The sequence below is a fragment of the Propithecus coquereli genome, unplaced genomic scaffold (assembly GCF_000956105.1).
Source record: "Propithecus coquereli isolate 6110/MARCELLA unplaced genomic scaffold, Pcoq_1.0 Scaffold789, whole genome shotgun sequence".
Classification (NCBI taxonomy): Eukaryota; Metazoa; Chordata; class Mammalia; order Primates; family Indriidae; genus Propithecus; species Propithecus coquereli.
This window is the reverse complement of record NW_012154051.1, coordinates 362,382-381,982: the sequence shown is the minus strand read 5'-3', so window position 1 is coordinate 381,982 and position 19,601 is coordinate 362,382. Positions and strand designations below refer to the sequence as shown.

The 19,601-nt window shown below is 49.5% G+C and overlaps 1 protein-coding gene across 1 annotated transcript in view; it reads left to right on the top strand.

Moving 5' to 3' along the window:
* LOC105825190 (RING finger and transmembrane domain-containing protein 2) overlaps nucleotides 1-10,532 on the top strand; it is a 58,008-nt gene extending 47,476 nt beyond the window's left edge. Inside the window, exons 8-11 of the mRNA XM_012662896.1 lie at nucleotides 2,937-3,086; nucleotides 4,690-4,755; nucleotides 4,892-4,993; nucleotides 10,357-10,532. Of these exons, the coding sequence (XP_012518350.1) occupies nucleotides 2,937-3,086; nucleotides 4,690-4,755; nucleotides 4,892-4,993; nucleotides 10,357-10,491 (453 nt within the window). The 3' untranslated portion in view covers nucleotides 10,492-10,532. The remainder of the gene's footprint in view (nucleotides 1-2,936; nucleotides 3,087-4,689; nucleotides 4,756-4,891; nucleotides 4,994-10,356) is intronic.
* Nucleotides 10,533-19,601: the final 9,069 nt, after the last annotated feature.

Sequence of the window (19,601 nt, the reverse complement as noted above, 5' to 3'; positions counted from 1 at the left end):
TAGAGGAAGTTTGCTGACCCTTGTTCTAGACCTGCCCAAGAGCGAGCGGGAAGTTTGGGGTTTGGACCAGAAACCAGCCCACAGCTAAGGGGCCTGAGAATTGCAGAATCCAAAGACAGTGGCCAAGATTAAACATAAGGTGGTAGGTGACAATCCAGGATCTGAACCCAGGCTTCCTGGGTCTTGAGGCTGTGCTCTTAACCACCCAGCCAGGCTGGTTGTTGAGATTAGCCTGGGAGGAAGAACAGAGAAGGGACCAGTCAGCGAGATGCCAGCAGGCAGGGGCTCCTAGAGACACAGGGCCATTGTGTGGTGTGGCCATGTCCTCATCTGCCATAAGGCCAGGCAGACCAGGCGGGAGGCTGCCTACCAAGATGGCACCCGACCTGCCAACCATCCTCCCTTCACCTGGAACACCCTTTCCCCCCTTGTCCGGTCTGCATTCCCTTCACCATCCTGGCTCTTATTCTTCCATTAAAGTAGTGCTTCTCACACTTGAACGTGCACTCAGATCGCTGCGGGCCTTGTTAAATTGCAGATTCTGATTGAGAAGGTCTGAGGCGAGTCCTGGGTCTAACAAGCTCCCAGGCGCTGCTGCTGCTGGTCCACGGACCACGCTTTGGGTTGCTTAGGAGACACCTTCTCTTAGACATTCCTCATCAGCCCCCCACGCCTGCCCCCCATCTCAACTGTTGGGCCTCCTCGTGCTCACCTCTCACCTTCATGACCTTGACACCTTCAAAGAGTGCTGGGCAGTTATTTTGTGGACTGTCCCTCATTTTGGATTTCTCTCTCGTTTTCTCATGATTAGATTGAAATTATGAGTTTTGGGGCAGAAGACCACAGGAGTGATACTGTGTCCTCCTTAAGTCATTATATTAGGGCATTCAGGATGTCAGTATGACTTCTCACTCGATCACTTGGTTAAGGTGATGTGTGCTTGGCTTCTTCACCGTGAAGTTGCTGTTTTTCGGAATAATTTTTTGTTTTTTTTTTTAGAGACAGGGTCTCACTCTGTCACCCAGGCTAGAGTGCAATGGTGAGATCATAGCTTGTTGCAACCTCCAACTCCTGGGCTCAGGCGATCCTCCCACCTTAGCCTCCCGAGTAGCTGGGACTACGGGTGTGCACCACCACGCCCGGCTAATTTTTTAATTGTTTTGTGGCAGTGGGGTTTCGCTCTGTTGCCCAGGCTGGTCTCAAACTCCTGGCCTCAAGTGATCTTCCCGCCTTGGCCTCCCAAAGTGCTATAATCCCAAAGTGCTGGAATTACAAGCATGAGCCACCATGCCTGGCGGTTTTTCGGGATAATTTTTTAATGGCTGTGTGGCTTTCCATTATAGATCTTGAACATAATCAGACCCTCTTCTTTATACATTGTGTTTGTTACTTTTATTCTTTTTTTACTGTTATAAAGAATGTCACAGTGGCTATTCCTATTGGTACATCTTCGTACATACCCCTGATTATTTTGTTAGGATAAATCGCTAGAAATAGAATAGTCGGCACAAAGGTTATTCACATTTTTACAGTTATGGATATCTGCGGCAGGGTTATTTGTTGGTATGTTTGTTTTAATCAGCTTTATTGAAGTATAATTCAAATACAATAAAGTAAACAGATTTGGAGCATCTATTTCAATGAGTTTCGCAAATGTACGCACCCATTTATCGACAATCCCAATCAAGATATAAAATATTTCTGTCACTTCCCAAAATTTCCTGACACCCCCCTTGCAGTCAGTTTTCCCACCCTCTACCCCAGGCAACCAGAGATCTGGTTTCTATGACCTCAGGTCAATATTACCTGTTCTAGGAGTTCACATAAACCAGAATTATACAACAAATACTCTTGTATGACTGCCTTCTCTGATTCGACATAACGTCTGTGAAATTTGTCCACATGGTTGTACGTCTCAGCCATTTGTTGATTCTTACTGCAGAGTAGGACCCTGTGGTATAACTACGCCGCCATTTGTTTATCCGTTCTTCCGTTGATGGACGTCTGGGCCGTTTCCAGTGTGGGGATTTTATGAATAAGGCTACTAAGAACTTCGGCGTCTGTGTGGACATGTTTTCATTTCTCCTGGGCAAATCCCTCAGAGTGGGATTGCTGGGTCATTAGGTGGGTATGTGCTCAACTTTATTAGACGCGACAGGGCAGGGTTATTTCCATCTCCGTGTTGTAGCGTGGGCCACAGAAAGCTTGGGGGACTTGGCCAAGGGCAAAGGGAGGACGGGAAATGGCATTTGTCACCAGGCACCATGCTGGGTACTTTTCCTGTTCATCTCCTTTAATCCTCAAAGCAGCCCCAGAAGGTGGGGGTTGTGGCTCCCATTCTGTAGATGAGGAAACTGAGGCTCACAGACGTGCACCTAGAGATGATTCAAAGCCAGCCCAGTGTGAGTGCCCACCAAGTGTTCATCCTGCCTCCTCGGAGGTAGTAGATGACGGGGCTGGAAAGGACATTCATCTCCCCGCTGTTGACCTCACAGCCTTACCGCCACCCTGTACCCGTCCTGCCCTGGGCCCTGAGAGCGGTCGCCTGTGATGCCCAAATCAGCCCTCTAGGGACAGGGTGATCTGGGTACGGGGGTAGGGGCTGTGCCCCCACCTTTGGCTTTGAGCCCTCTGAACCATAGCAAGACCCGCCCTCCAGCCCTCTGCCAAAGGTGTAGAGTTTCCCCTGCCCTGAAACGCGACCCTCAGCATGTTGATCTTCTGGGATGGTGGGTGGCGGGTGAGGGCAGCGGGCAGGGGCCTCGTCTCCCCGGCCATATCACAGCCCCATTAGGAGCTGGCCTGAGTGCTTTCCAAAGCTGATTAATGGCCTGCCTGTGACCTGGAATGTCATTACTGCCCGGGCTGGGGCCCCCCAGCTCGGTCCTTTGGGTCTTTACTGCTAATAATAATTGATGCTCTCTGTGTGGTTGCAGGGAAAGTTCTATCTGGTCATCGAGGAGCTGAGCCAGCTGTTCCGCTCACTCGTCCCCATCCAGCTGTGGTACAAGTACATCATGGGGGACGACTCCTCCAACAGCTACTTCCTGGGAGGGGTCCTGATCGTCCTCTACAGCCTCTGCAAGGTGAGGTGGCCCCACTCCCTCGCCAGGCCTGGGCGGCTACTCCACTGGGAAGACTGGATACCCCTGCTAATGTCATTTCTTTTTATCAATTGAAGTAAAATTCACACAACATAAAAATTAACCACTGACCATTTTAAAGTGTGCGGGTCAATGGCGTTTAGCAGATTCACAGTGTCATGCAACTACCACCTCTTAACTAGTCCCAAGGCTTCATCATCACCCCCAAAAAAACCCCGTACCCATTAAGCGGTTACTCCCCATTCCCTGCTCCCCTCAGGCCCTGACAACCACTAATCTGCTTTCTGCCTCTATAGATTTCCCTATTCTGGATGTTTCGTGTAAATAGAATCATACAATACGGGACCTTTTGTGTCTAGCTTCTTGCACTTAGTATAATATTAATATTTTTGAGGGTCATCCATATTGCAGCGTCCATCAGTACTTTTTATGGTTTAATCCACCCTAATTTCTTGCCCACGAAGCTCACCATATGATATTCTTTCACAGAGTCATCTCCACAGCAACCCTTCAAGGTACATGCCTTTATTGCTCCCATTTAAAGTGAAGAAACTGAGGCCCAAGGAGAGGTTATTTGCCCAGGTCACTCAGCTAAAGATGATGGGACAAACATCAAAGGCAGGCAGGCAGGCTGCCTCTAAAACCCAGAGCTTTTAACCACACTTCCACTGAATTTGTTTTCTATCCCTCTTTCCTCAAAAATAGTATCCCCCTTAGAGGGTCACTTGAGGCTAAGAGTTCCAGACCAGCCAGGGCAACATAGCAAGACCCTGTCTCTACCAAAAAAATAAATAAATCAGAAAATTTAACCAGTAGCCTGCACCTGTAGTCCCAGCTACTCAGGAGGCTGGGGCAGGAGGATCACTTGAGCCCAGGAGTGCAAGACTGCAGTGAGCTATGATCACACCACTGTACTCCAGGCTGGGTGACATGGCAAGACCCTATCTCTAAAAAAAAAAAAAAGAAAGAAAATGGTATCCCTCTTAAACTGCACTCCCTCAACTCTTAAATCAATATGCAGTATTTCTCTTTTCATTATTGGTACAACTCAGGGTTTTTTTCCCCTGCTAGAAGTAAATACATTCTTCTCTTTCTTTTTCTTTCTCTGTTTCTGGCCTTAGAGAATTCCAGAGGAACTGCCTGTATTCCTCTCTCTCCCTCCTCCCAACAGGACTAGCCAGGCAGTCCATGCAGCCTCAGCCACTGGGACGTTTCTTGCTTCCTGATTCTGATCGAGGCAGTGGCTGACTGGAGTGCTGCATGGAGAAGGATTATCAGGCCCTGGCTGGGCTCAGGGGAAGAGTGCTGTGATCTATTAGCAATGCCTGCCCTGGGCTTGGGAGGGGGAAGAGGCAGTATGTGTGCCATATATTTGCCATCCTGGCCTACATAGCAGGGGAGACTGTTGCTGTCATGCTGCAAGACAAAAGCCAAGCAAAGCTGAAGGGGATGAGGAGTCACAAAGGGGAAGGAGAGCCCTGAACATGTTTTGAGTCAAAGACAAGGGTGGGGACATGGGGGCATTGTGCAGGGGTCATGCGAGATCCTTGGATGCTTTTCAGCCACCACTCTGCTCTCTTTTCAGTCATTCGACATCTGTGGTCGCGTGGGCGGAGTTAGGAAAGCCCTGAAGCTTCTCTGCACCTCTCAGGTGAGTTGGCAGTAAGTGGTCCCCACTGGGGTCCCAGGAACCCGGAGCTGGAAACAGCAGCAGCCTCTTCCTCCTGTGAGGGTACGGCTCCCACAAGGGTCCATAGCTGCGTTTGTCTCTCCCCTCCCTCAAACAGAACTACGGAGTCCGAGCCACGGGGCAGCAGTGCACAGAAGCCGGCGACATCTGTGCCATCTGCCAGGCTGAGTTCCGAGAACCTCTCATTCTCCTGTGCCAGGTGAGCAGGCTTGGGCTGGGCCGCTGGAGACTGAGGCTGGGGGGCAGCAGGACCCTTCCCCATGACCGGCCCTCAGGGCACTGGCATGGGTCTTGGGGAGCAATCTGGTCAAGACTGGAGTCAGCCAGACCCAAGTTCAAATCTCAGCTCTGCCTCTTATTAGCTGGGTGGCCTTGGGCAGATCACTTTACCTCTCTGAGCCTCGGTTTCATTGGTAAAAGTGTAGAAGTGCCAAATCCTTTGTGGTGCAACGTCAGAACATCCCGAGTATGAATTTCAGCAGCATTCTTGAGCCCCACGTGGGTCGCTGCATCTCCCTGAGCCTTGTTTTTTGTCATGTATAAAATGGGCATAATAATAATACCTACTTCATAAAGCTATTATTATAATTCAAGGAGATCAGCAATGGCAAGAACTAAATTTGAATTATTCAGATATAGAAGTTGCTAGCATTATAATTACCAGTATAATTATTATTGCCACTTGTTTTCATTATTAGTCATGGGACGCCAGCCCATGGAGGAAAATATGGTTGGTCCCTTTTAACTCCCTAAATGCGTCCCCCCTCCTCCTCCTCCTCCTGACATCAGGGTATAGGTGTCAATTCTGCAAATGTGTATGGGGTCACAGCATCGTGTCAGACACGGGGGAGGAGAGGCAGAGGGCACACGGATTCTGTCCCCTCCTCTGGAAGCTCACACTCTCCTTGGGGAGACAGGCACGTACATAAATAACTATGAAACAAGGCAGGCGGTGATAAGTGCTGTGTAAGAGAGATTCATGCAGTGTCCCGGGGGACTGGGGCAGAAAGCACTGCGTTCCAGGGAGGCTTTTTGGAGGAGGCATAAGCCTGGGGACCAGAAGGCGTGGAAAGGCCTACGGGTGAGGGGACAGGAGATGGGGTGCTTTTTAAAGCACCAGCAAATTTTTTTTTTATTTTTTATTTTTTTTGCTGTTTGGGGATTTTGCAGGGAAGGGTTGTTTTTAATTTTGTTGCTTTTTAAATTGATCATATATTTGCATGCATCAAAATTCAAAAAGGAGATTAAGGAGACGTGATGACTAAATGCAACATAGGACCTGGGTTGGATCCCAGAATAGGGAAAGGACGTTAATAGAAAACTGGTTTGATGAAATCCGAATAAAATCTGGAGTTTAGTCGATAGTAACATATCAGTGTGGGTTCCTTAGCTTTGACAAGTGTACCATGGCAATGCAAGACGATAACATTAGGGGGAAACTGAAACCCAGTGAAGGGTATATGGGGATTTTCTGTTCTATCTTTGTAACTTTTCTGTAAGCCTAAAATCATTCCAAAATAAAAGTTTATTTAAAAAAAAAAAGTTTTAAAGGTATTAAAAGGAAGCCTGTTACTGTGTGTGTGTATGTGTGTGTGCGTTTACATCTTTTTAAATGTTTGTTTGTTTAGTTTTAGAGACAGAGTCTTGTTCTGTCACCCAGGCTAGAGTGCAGTGGCGTGATCATAGCTCACTGCAACCCTGAACTCCTGGGCTCAAGTGATCCTCCTGCCTCAGCCTCTCGAGTAGCTGGGACTACAGGCACTCACCACTGTGCCTGGCAAATTTTTCTTATTTTTTTGTAGAGACAGGGTCTCACTGCATTGCCCAGGCTGGACTTGAAGTCCTGGCCTTAAGTGATCCTTCTGCCTCAGCCTCCCAAAGGGCTGGGATTACAGGCATGAGCCACCACACCCAGCCTCTTTTTATAAAAACACCTAAGCTGTACCCATCCTGCTTTCTGCACCTTGCCTTTGAAACTTGAAACTCTGTCTTAGAGATTGCTTCTTTCCCTATTGTATAGCTGCATAACATGCTATTTTGTGGATAGACCCCAATTTGTTTACCCATTCTGTTGAGAGGCCTTTAGTAGCTTATAATCTTTTGTTACCACAAATAGGACTGTCACAAATGATCTGAAAAATGGGGAGGTTCATCGCACCTACCTGGGCCCATCATGTTGATTAAATAAGTTAATTCGAGTAAGGCATTTAGAACTGCACCTGGCACGTGGTCAGGGTTCAATAAATATTAGCCCTTATGGGCGTGCGTTCCAGTTCACACGTGCACAAGCTCTTGGAAGGATAAATTCCTAGCGGTGGAATTGCTCGGTCAGAGGGTGCACAGTTTTCACAGATATTGCTAAACTGCCCTCCATAAAGAGTGTATCCACTTACGTTCCCAGTGCGCAGCGTGACACGGCCCCTCGCTCCTCATCACCAACACACAGCGTTATCAAGCCTCTTCTGAGCTTTGCCAATCTGACAGGTGACAAACGCTATCTCAGCACAGTTTTAATTTGCATTTCCTGAATTATGAGCGTGGTTGAGCATGTTTTCATATGTTTCAGAGCCATCTGTATTTCCTTCTCGGTAGCAGGGATTATTGGAACAAGATGTCAAGGTGAAAAGTCTGGCAATCTTTGTAAGCCTCAGTCTGTTTGTCTCTCTTCCATCCTTCTCCTGAGACCACTATGTCCTCCTAAAGCTGGATTAGAAATTCTTGGGAGGGGTCAGACAAGACATCGTTGTCCCAGATCTCGGAGTAATGGCCATGCCCTGTGCTGGTTGAAGACCAGAAACATGACCGGGCAGAGCACACCTCTAAGTCTTGGTCTGCTGCTCTCATCTGGGTCTGGAAGGACAGAGATGGCTTGTCCAGGTGAAAGGGCCTTGCTGACTCCTAAGTGCATGGAATGAATGAAGGAATGAATGAATGACTCAGCTTTAAGGTTGCTTCCTCGATAAAGGCTTCCCTGACTCTGCCTCCCCAGACTGGCTGTGATTCTAGCTACATGGTCTCTTAGATCCCCGTGTTTTTCCTTCATGTCACTTGTTCCAGTTGTTAGCCGGATACTTCATTGGGCAGCTGGTTGGGTAAGGTCTGTCTCTCCTCTGCCAAATTACAAGTGCCTTGAGAATAGAGACCATGTCTGTCTTGCTTAACAGCAGAGCCACAGTATTGGCTCAGTAAATATTGGACAGTTGGATGGATGGAATGGGCGATGGGATGGGTAGATGAATAGGATAGAGGCAGATGGATCAGATGGATGGATGGATGGATGGATGGATGGATGGATGGTGCCCAGGTAGAGAAGCGGGTGGGTGAATGCAAAGGTAGGTGGATAGCAGTACAAACGGGTCGGTGACTGTGTGGATGGCCAGGACAGATGGGTGAATGGATGGATGGATGGATGGATAGTGGGGTGGATAGACAGATGCGTGGGTAGATGGACAGATGGGTAGGTGAGTGAATAGATAGATGGACGGGTGGGTGGCTGGGTGGATAGTCGGATGACTAGATGGACTAACAGAAGGACAAATGATTGAGTGGGTGGATGAAGAGCCCACTAGGCTAAAGCAACATCCTGTCTCCCCTTCAAAGGAGAGACATAAAGCAGAGGAGTGTGACTGCCTGGGTGAATCTTCCAGAAGGAGTAGGCATCCACCCAGCTGATAGGGTGGAGAAAGGGCATCCCAGGCAGATATTAATGCTTATGCAAAGGCTGTGAATAAGCCTTGCGTTGAAGGTCATGTGGCATGTCAGCGACATCGGGTACCCCGGGGTGATGAGGCTGAAGTGGGAGAAGGGCTGTCATAGAAGGCCTTGGGTGCCATGGTGGGAATCTGTAGAAGGTGCTGGGCCTGCTGATGCCTGGGTCCTGCCCTGCAGACCATGGTGGGCATCCCGTATGGTCTTCAAGCCTCTGTGTGAGTGGATCTCCTCTCCCCACTCCCCTCACTCCAGCCACATCGGCTGTCCTTGAGTGCCTCAAATGCCTTCAGCTTGGAATGTTCTATCTCCACCCCCTCTCTTCACCCAGCTAACTGCTAAATGTCCTTCAGGGCTCAACTCATACATCCCTTCCTCCAGGAAGCCTTCTTTGACTACCCCCTCTCCCAGGATCAGACTGGTCCCTCTGTTACACATCCTGCATAGGACTGTGGAACTCTCCTTCAGAGCACTGTCTACAATTAGACACCTACTGTATACCATGCTAGGAATGAATGGGTTTATAAGAAGCTTACAGCCCGTTATGGAGAGACAGATAATATTAAATGATCAACAGGCATAAGACAACATGTATGACTATAATAATAGCTAACACCTATACAGCACTTACTATGTGCCAGGCATTATTCCAAGTGTCTCTTTAAATTTTTTTTTTACTTTTCAAAAAACATTTTGTTTAGATTTTTATATTATCATTTTCCTCAGACTGTTTATTTTGAAGAATTTCAAGCCTACAGAAAAATTAAAGGATAGTAGGGTAAACACCCTTCTATTCTTCACCTAGATTTACTAATCATTAACATTTCTCTACTTTTGCCTTTTCTTGATAGCAATGTTTTCCCCTAAACTAGTTGAGAGTAAATTGCGGACATTTCGATTCATCACCTGTAAATACTCTAGCGTGCATGTCCCGGGAACAAGGACATACTCTCCCATGATCACAATTCCACTAGCACTCCCAGGAAATTTAAGATTGATTTGAAATATCATCTAATATGTGGAACATACTCAGATTACTCTGGTGGCCTTCAAAATGTCCCTTATAGCTGGGGATTTTCCCCCCATCCCGGACCTAGTCAAGATTTGTGTGCTGCATTTGGTTGTCATGTCTAAATGCTTTTAACATGTTATTTAATCTCCCAATGAGGGGGGTATTGTCCCCATTTACAGATGAGGAAACTGAGGCACAGGGAGGTTAGTTGCTTGTCCGGGTTATACAGAGAGTGGTGGAACCTGTTGGACTTTCTAATCTCCCTACCTTTTTTTTTTTTTTTTTTTTGACCCCTATGTTCTATTCTTAACCCAGCAGACAAAGGAATCATCTTAAACTACAGATCATATCAGTTCACTCCTCTGCTCAAAGCCCTGCCATGGCTCCCTACTTCTCTCAGAATAAAAGCCAAGTCCTCACAAGGCCCACACCCACCCCCCATCACTTCTCTGACCTCTTCTCTCTTTCCCATCCCCTGGTTCCCCACTCTCTGCTGCTGTTCCTCTAGCACATTCCAGCCACAGGACCTTTGCACACGCTGTCCCCGCTGCCAGGACCATTCTTCCCCTAGAAACCACCAGGGCTCCCTCCTCACCCTCCTGCAAGTTTTACCCAAATGTCAGCATCTCAACCCTCCCGAGCACCCCCCACTCCTCTGCTGCTTCGTCTTAGCGCGTAACTGCTGATAGACTAGATATTTTAGAGATTCAGGTTGCCGCCTGTCCCCTGCTGCTGAGGACAAGCTCCACGAGGGCAGAGATTGTGTGTTTTATCTGCTGCCGTGTCCGCAGCTCCCAGGACCCATGCAGAGTCCTGAGTCGTGCTGGTTGCTGTCCCCGCAGCACGTGTTCTGTGAGGAGTGCCTCTGCCTGTGGCTGGACCGTGAGCGCACCTGCCCGCTCTGCCGCTCGGTCGCCGTGGACACCCTGCGCTGCTGGAAGGATGGCGCCACGTCGGCACACTTCCAGGTGTACTAGGGTCGAACGCTGAGGACACCAGGGGGACGCCGGAGGGTCAGGGGGCTTCCTGGAATTCACGTCCTGCCTCCTGCCTTCCACCACCACTGACCCCAAAGCCTGGCCCCGGCCTGTCCTCGCCACCTTGTCCTTCCTCTCCTGTCCGCAGCGTGGCGCGTGCATCCTTCCCCTACGTGTGGGGAGGCCCTCCTAACTTAGACGTGGTCCCCGCCCAGGTCGGTCTTCCATCCCCCCTCCAAGTTGAGGACTTGGTAATACGTGAAGTTCCCACCTGTTGGTTATTTTGACCTAGTACCTAGTGCTTGACGCTGCAGCGCGGGGAGGAGGCTGAGATCACTGCCTCCCTGCAGTGGCCCGGGCGGGTCAGAATCACTGTGAAGTGTGTTCAAGATGCAGTTGCTGGCCCCACTGTATACCTGTAATAACTCAGTGTCCCAGACACTTAGTGTGCGCCAGGCACAGCGTCGAGCATCCTGTTTGGGTCACCTCCTGTCCTCCCCCCGACAGCTCTGTGGTGGAGGTACTGTTGGCTTCCCCATTGTACAGGTGTGGTCACTTTCCCGGGGTCACCCAGCTGGCAATGGTGGACCGAGTTTCCAACACAGGCCTGGTGCCACTTCGGAACTCGAGCTCTTTTTTTTTTTTTTTTTTTTAAGAGATGGTGTTGCCCAGGCTGGATTCGAACTCCTGGGCTCAAGTGATCCTCCTGCCTTAGCCTGCTGAGTAGCTGGGACTACAGGTGCACGCCAGTGTGCCCGGCAAAGCCTGCGCTTTCAACCACCGTGCTGACCTTCCCCGCAGACATTCCAGGCTTGGGGCCCCGCAGACAAAGTGATTTTGATGCCCGTCCCTGGTTAGGAGCAAGTGGCCCAGTGCACAGCGTGTTAGATTCAGACTGCGTCGGAAGCGCGGACAGCGAACGCCATCTCCTGGAATCGACTCGTGGCTGGGTTCGCAGAAAAACTTGGCCGTTCAATGGCTAGTTTCCTGGGTTTTGGCTGGGGTGCTTGATGCCATTTCGGTATCAAGAAGGATCAGCTTTGGCCCAGATGTGGGTGCCACTTGGTCTGCCTGCCACCTTGCTCTCTCTTCCCCCTCCCTCGATTCTAAGTCCTGTTAACGGCTCCTGTGGACATTGCAGTCTCCCCTGGTAGCCTTCAGAGCGAAAGGGAGGATGCGCGTCGTGGATTCTCCTACCAGCCGGGGCGACCACGTAGGGTGCAGTAGCAACCCGTGTTTCCGTAATCTCTGTGGCAAAGCTACTTCTCCACCTGCGAAGCTCTCCCTGTTGTAAAATCTGGGATGAGATGATTCAGGGGATCGCACTGAAGCCACCAGAGGCTTGCCTGCCATATCCCTGTCCCAACTCTGTTCTCTTGTTGTCAACCCAGCACAATAGGCTGGCATCGATGGCGTTACGGAGAAAGCAGGCTGTGTGGCTAGCGAGCAGATTAGCACGCGAGCTCCAGGAGAATTGGAGTGGCCTCGCCGCCACCTCGTTCTTAGCCAGTATTAACGTGTCCCCTCCCCCTCACTGATTCAGGACCCTTGTCCCCGTGTGCCGCCAAGCCAGGACTCTTTCCTTTGCTTGGCATCCCTGGCTCTCTCCTGGTAGCCAGCAAGACAGCTCTTCCAGGGCAATGTGGCATCTTTCAAGCTCTGTTACTATGGCAATGGCCGTGATGTTACAATCCCACTTGTCTGGATAATCAAGTAGGACGGCGAAGCGGAGGGAAACGGGGCCAGGTGGATGCGGCTGCTCTGTGTTCTCCCCGCCTTGAGGAGGAACCACAGGGAGGCAACAGGAACTTCTGCAACTGGTTTTTATCAGAAAGAGCATCCTGCCTGCGGATGCTGGAGAAGAGGCAGGCACGAGAAACTGGAGCTGGAGAAGGCAGACTGAAGTGCACGCGTGTGATGGGTCCGACAGAGCCGTCCGTTCGGAGTCAGGCCTGGAATTCTGATTCCAAATTCTGCATGACTTTGGGAAGTCACCTCACCTCCCGGTAGCCACCTCCAGGATGGCAAAACCTAGTATATGTATAATCTGCCGGAACCAAGGAAACTAACAACGTAAGATGGTGGCGAATATGCTAATGGTTTTCCCAAGCCACTCCCCCCACCCCAAAAAAATTCTCCAGCATTCTGCAAATAATGAGCCACGTCTCTGATACCCCAAATAATGTCACGGGTAGGGGACATTCTGGGGCAGGTGGGATGGTTTAGTTTAGGGTTTTATTTATTCATTCCTTACCCTCTGGGGGAGTGGCCCATGTGAAGTTTTCTCCTGGGTGGGAGGATTTAGCTTCTGCCTCGGGGGAACAGTGGCTCATGCGGAGTTTTCCCAGCACCAGGCTGTGTGACTTCCCCAGCACTAGTGCGAAAGCAGCCAGGAGTCCCCACTGCAAAAGAACAATGCCATTTTATAAACAAGACTCATGGAGTATCAGGTTCAGGGCAGCCTGCTCTTCATATTTTATGATGTACCGACTCAAGTTCCACAAAGACCTTAGAAATGGTCCTCTTAACGTAACAGATCTTGAGAATAATAAATGCGAGGGAATAAGAGAGGCAGGCTTTGGACCTGGATGTAATAGTTTCATCACCTCCAAAAGAGAAGAACGTACAGTGCGTTAAGGGGACACTCAGGCCGCTATGACTCGAAACTGGAAGGAGGAAATGTAAAGCGAGTTCTGGAATCTTTTAGTACTTTTGCTCTGGGACAACCAGCTGCCTTCAGTGTTTTCATGTCTCCGTAAGTCCCCTTCTGCCAATAAATATCATCTGTTGATGCAACTTATGTTTGTGGTCTTGAGTTTCCTTCCCACTCTTGGAGCCAAGTGAGACTATTTTAGATCGAATGAGAAGCAGCACTTCGCGGAGTGGGCTGTTACCTCACGTCGGTTTCTGCTAAAGCCGAGCCTGCCGAGGTGCACGTGATGTATTTGTAAAGGCCCACGTGAAAAACCAGTAAGAGAATAACGAGTGAAACAGAACAGGGAAGGGGAGGAAGCCGAGTTCGTGGGCGACGTCTGGCGAAGTCCCAGCCTCAGCCCAATCCCCAGCGAGCTCCGGAGTGTACCTTGCAGCTCAGGGTTTGTTGCACTGGGAGCATTTTGTACTCACAAAAACACACCAGTCGAGCCTCGGCTCTGGGCTGCTGGGGGGACTTCCCAGGCACTTCATGTTGTCCCTTAGGGAGGCTTCGATGTCCGAGGACAAGCCTCTGAAGGTCTCAGGGACCGGCAAAGCATATGGAGCTGCAGGATGGGAACACAGACCTGGCAGAAGGGACCGGAAAGGTGCCTGCTGCAGAGCTCAGCTATAGGTTGTGGGGAGCCAGAACGTGTAGGCTGATTCAAGAAGGGTTTGCCTGATTATGGTAGAGATTCTAATGTAAATTAACAGTGTTAGGTGACAATTCATGCCTCCCAGGGCAACATGAGGATACCAGCCGTGAATACATCATCAGGCAGACCTTTTTGGTTGCCATCGTGAGAAAACCAATTCAAATAGGGCTTCAACAAAAGAATGACTTTATTTGGTTTGTGGAACAGTATGAGCTTCAGGTACAGCTGGATCCAGGGGCTCCAGTATAGAAGAGTGTCTCTCCATCCCACAATTGTTTTCCTTGGAGACAGTTTGACTTTCAGGCAGTTGGGTCTCATGTGCCGTGAGATGGCCCCCGGCATCTCTGTGTTTACGTTCTACCAGCTTATCAACACCAGCAAAGAGAGCTTCTGCATTCCCAAAGCTCCAGCAGGGGTCCTGAGACTGACTGTCATTTGTCTCCAAACCAGTTGCTTTTGCCTATGGGATGTGGGACACTGGCCAGACCTGGGTCAGGTGTCAAGCTCTGGAGCTAGGGATGGAGGTGGTGGGGAGATGGATCAGCCCCTCTGCGTCACATGGACTGAAAGCAGCGAGGGGGCAGGTGTCCAGAGGAAAAGAGGAGGTATATTATCTAAAACACCAACCTTAACCCACCATTCTCAGGAAGAGACTAGAACCTGGTTCCTTGGTATGTCTCAGACCAGGCAGATGCAGAGTGGCCTGTTTGCCCATTGTTGGAGCCATGAATCTGTAGGCTCATTAGCTTATGTACATGATGCCTTGCATAAAATGTGGTCTTATGCACTGACCTTGAACTGTTAGGCAAGTTCCCCAAACCTGTTGCCCAACCCATGGGTATGGTTTAGGCCAGTCCTTCCCTTAGGGGAGTTCTAAGGAATTTGAGGAAGGAACGAAGTGTGTGGCTTCTGCCCCAGGGAAGGCTGGGGTGTGCAGGGTCCAGGGGCAGGGAGTCTCCCTCCACTGTGCAGCCAGATACTTCCGTAGTCTTTGAGGGCCAGCCTTCCAAAAAGGAAATGAAAACGCAAAGACCTTCGGCTAGAAGTACACAACCAATTTTTTAATAAAGTCATTACAAATATGTACAAAGCTTCTCCAAGGTATGAAATTCCTCTTACAAAAGAGCACAACAAACCAACAATGTCAGAACCCAGAACGGAACATCCCAAGCTTATTGCCGCTCTGGCTGGGCCAGGGGCATCCTCGAGGTCCCAGGTACCCCCACAGCCATCCCTGCCATGCACACGGGCTCCTTGGCGCTTAGAATGCAAAAGACCTTGGGGGAGGGGGAACGTGGGGGTTCAGGTGGGGGCAGGAGGCAGGAAGGAGGTAAGAAAAGCTTCCCATGTCCTAGCAAATAAGTCAGACAGGCTCTGTTTGCAAGTTAGATGGTGCTCTCCAGGCCTTATAGAAACCAGGAACACGGGAGGGAATGAATACATGAAATCTGCAAGGGAACCATCCACCCTGCCCTCGAGTGTCCCCAGATGTGACACTCTTTCCAGTGGACCTAAGTCAGGCTCCCCGGCTCCCTGCTGGGCCCCATGCCGCTGTCTGCCCTTGAAATAGCAGCGCCGTGGGACCACCACATGAAGGGATCCAGTACAGCAGAGCAGCCAGCTCCTGGCCTTGGGGTCTCACAGACTCAAGTTCAAACCTTGGCTCCGCACCACTGTTTGTGTGGCCATCAGCTACATTGCTCAACCTCTCTGAGCCTCCGCTTCCTCAGCTGTCAAATGAGAATGATAACAATGTATCATCTGCTCAAGTGGGCGTCAGGACGCACGGAGGGGAAGATGTGCTAAGCACTGGGCCAGTACTCCGGAGTGGCGAGCACACCTCGAAAGGCAGCTTCCGCGGTTGTGTAAAGCAGCGAGGACCGGTCTTGTCATGCTGGGCATGAGTCTAGATCGAAAGCTTTTTTTAATCCCCTTCCGATAATCGAGTGGCTCTCGGTAAATACTATGTAACAAACAATCTGCCAGCGAGGCTTGGGGTCACCGCGATGACCTGACAAATCTGTTAAAAATCATGAACCAGACTGGAAAAAGGGACATTTCATATCGTCTGGTTCCAAGCAGGGCTGCCCCTCTGTGATCAATAAGAAAGTCTCTTCTGAGATGGAATTCTACAACCTGGCACACTGTAGGTGCTCAATGAATCTGTGTTACGTGGATGAATTAAAATTTTAAAAATAAGCTTTAAAATGACACTGTGACATCAACTTCCTCCCCCCGTGGAACGTCCAGTCGGTTCCCATGGCACTAGGCCAGAGTGTCCAGCCGGTCCCTCTTACCCTCTAACCAACTTTTGACCCTCTGATGGGCCCAGACTGACTTAAGGGAACCTTGAGAAAAGAAATTGGCATCAACCCAGAAGAACAAAACCTGCGTTCCGGTCTCTGCAGCTTGTAACACCAGGCGGACGGACACTCAAAAAGTCCGCAACGGTGAGCCAGTATCCCTAAAAGATACTTGTGTAGGAGATGGGTGGGAGAGGACTCCCCCAATTTCCCAAGAAGGGAGAGTGAAATTTTGTCACTGTCAGAAACACGATGAAAGGATTAGGAGTCTATAAGATCAGCTACACACATTGTAAAAACCCGTCACAGTGTCATTTTTCTGTGACAGTATAGTTTAAATCACCTTTTCTGTTTTTCCGTCAAAACAGAAAAGAAAAAAAATGAGATCACTGGAAAAAGTGGAAAAGAAGTCTCCAGTATATCCCAATAAAGGAAGTTTAAAAAAAAAAAAAAAAAACAGCAACAACAGGAATGGGGCTCTAGGCTAGGTGATGCTCACAGCCTAGGACCATGGACAGCAGCCAGCGGAGCCAACGGGCTCCCCAGAGAAACTTGCTACCCAAGCTGCACCTACGACAAGGGCAATAGGACACGGAACCCCAAATTTGAAAAGAGAGATCCTGTTTGCTTGTGGGGGATCGGGTGGGGGCGAGAAGCTTCCAGGCAGGAATGGATCTGATCTGGAATGTTGAAGTCCCAGGAGGCTCGAGTCCCTGTGGCTCCCGGACCCCCACCCCCTCTGGGAGCGAGCACCTCCGTCAGGAATCAGCAGGCAGAATCCCCCCACCTCATTATGCAGTGAGCCACCTAAACGATGATCTCAGCAGCCTCCCCCTGCTTTGCACAGACACACACACACACACACACACACACACACACACACACTGCTGTCTGCTGAAACCTGATATGAGGTCTTTTTTAAAATTTATTTCAAAGCCTCCCTCCCTCCCTCCCTCTCTCTCTCTCTCTCTCTCTGTCTCTTCACAGACACTCTGCAGTGAAGCTAATCAAAATCAATGACTCCTTGGCAGCAGGAGAAAAGGAGAGGAAGAGAGGGAGGGATGTTGCCAGCACTTTGCACACTGTGGAAATATTTTTTAAAAAAACCCACCCCACTATCTCATGCAATCCAAGTAATGCAACAGGAGAGACGGTGGAGGGAGGCAGTACATACACATATATATCATGCTTCAATTTCCTAATACAAATGTCCATCAAGAAGTCAAATCTCATATAAAAACAAGCATTAAAAACAACCCCTTGTTAAAAAATCGGGGCGGTGGAGAAGTACACTCAAATGAATGATGCGCAGGAAAAGGCCAGGACTAGATAAATACACGGTTTCTAATAATACGTGAGAATATGTACAAGGGACTTGGCTGGAAAGCTCCGTCAGGAGGTCGTGGGTGCTCAGTTCTCTCAGCAGAGTGGCTTCATTGAAATCGAAATCGCCTGCAGTGCCAACCCCAGCACTTGGAGTTTGGATCCTCCAGGGGAAATGTCATAAACTAGTGGCCAAGTCAGGGTCAAAAGAGGGACCCTCTGACCTTTCACCCTTCGCTTGTGTCTAGGTGGTCAGCAGGACCCCACTACGATCTTGAAGGTACAGCTTTAAAGAAGCAGAGACCTGGGATCGCACACAGCTGTAGTCATGGAACCTCCCGCCCCCCGCCCCAGAAAAATGGGACGAGCTGGAAAGACTCTAGTCTCTGGCTGGGAAAGTGATTAAACAGAAGCAGAGACTGTATTTCATACCATTCTAATGAATTGGCCTTCTAGGTTCATGGCTTGGCGGGGCTATTGCCCACTGTTCTCTGCAGCCCCCGCCTAAGTGACGGTCCCCTGCAAACATCAGCTGGGGTGGGGGAAGGTGCAAGCGACAGGGGGAAACAAGTTTTCCAGAAATAAGTTTTCCTTTTTGCTTTGCTTCGTTCAAAGCTGTGGGGAGCTCAGGGGGCCTTCCCTTGCCTTCAGTCGTTCTGGCTTGTATTTTTCTTTAAAGGAAAACATAAGGCATGGATTAAAAACAGAAGGAAGAAAGCCCAGCTCCCAGCTCGCAGCACTGCGCAGGGGTTGTATGTTCTAAAGCACCTGGTCATTTTCAGCAAAGTGGATGGGGGATGATACCCATGTCAGCCCCATGCACCTTAACAACTGCTGACCCCCTGCTGGCTTCTCAGAACTGGAGGGGTGTCTGTTAACCCCTGTCCATAGGTACTAGGTGGTGACCTGCAAATCCGGCCATGGAGACTGCCTGTCTCAATCTGCAGCCTGGCACCTCATCACCTCGCCTTTGAAAATGGCAGTGTGTGATACCCTGCACAGAGGAGTAATACCTGTTTATTTAGATTTTTTTTAATGAAAGCAAAAAATAATCACTGCTCCCTGAAGAGTCTTTGCAGCCAAGTCTCAGTCCAGCACACATCGTTTTTTTGTTTTTTTTGTTTTTTTTTTTAGCCCTTCTAAAAACTTCTGAAAATAGCTTATCCTGGGGGGAAAAAAAAATCAGACCTCTGTCAATCAGTGAGATGCTAGTGCATTTCATTTAAGTGACTCGCTCCCTCCCCCAACGTCCCTTGCTTATAAATCACTCTTGACCGGAATGTAGCCATTTCTTGGCTCTTTAATCCATAAAACCTAAGCCCTGAAATCCCCTTGGGGAGTGGGGGCGGCTGCGGGCTGCACTCCCAGGATACTTCCACGGGATGGAGGAGACAGCAACCGAGTCACGCATGAGGTCAGCTTTCCCCCTCCTAACCAGCAAGCCACTCAGTGCCATCCCCTCCCAGCCTTCCTCCTGGACCCCAGGGTTTGCTCCCAAACACCTCTAGATACTCGTCCCCACACAGAGAAAGAGATTCTCAAGTGGCACTTTTGCAACTCGTCCCTTTAAAAAAGAAAAAAATCCGAAACAGCAAAATAGAAATTTCTCTTGTCCCCTGGCCTTCCAGGTCTGTCAACAGAATACCATGGCAGCACCAGCAAGAAGAACACACTTAGCACCAGCAAAATGTAAGTGAAGCACCAGAGACACCAGATTGGTAGGAAAAACAAAATCCCATTTCTCTTGACGTGACAGTGGGATCTATCGATTTCTCTAGACAGGCACAGAGAGAGAGGCTAGAACGCGTCAAGGAGTGGAGGTCTCCCAGACTGCCCCTACAAAATGAGCCCTAAGTCCTCATTTTTTTTTCCTTTCTATCATGCCTTTTGTAATTTGACCTCTTAACTCCGCCAGCATCTATCCCCAGGCAGTTGGTTGCCGCTGCTGAGGCTAACAATTCCCACCAGTCTTTGCAAATTTCCTAGGTAGACAGCAGGCATCTCTCTTCTGGTGCCCCAGACATTACAGAGTATCAGAGTTCACATCGCAAGGTGCAGAAAGGGAAGGGGACTGCGTCCTCGACAAGGCATGCACTGATAAGTAATATTCATATTTTCTTTTTTTTTAAATATA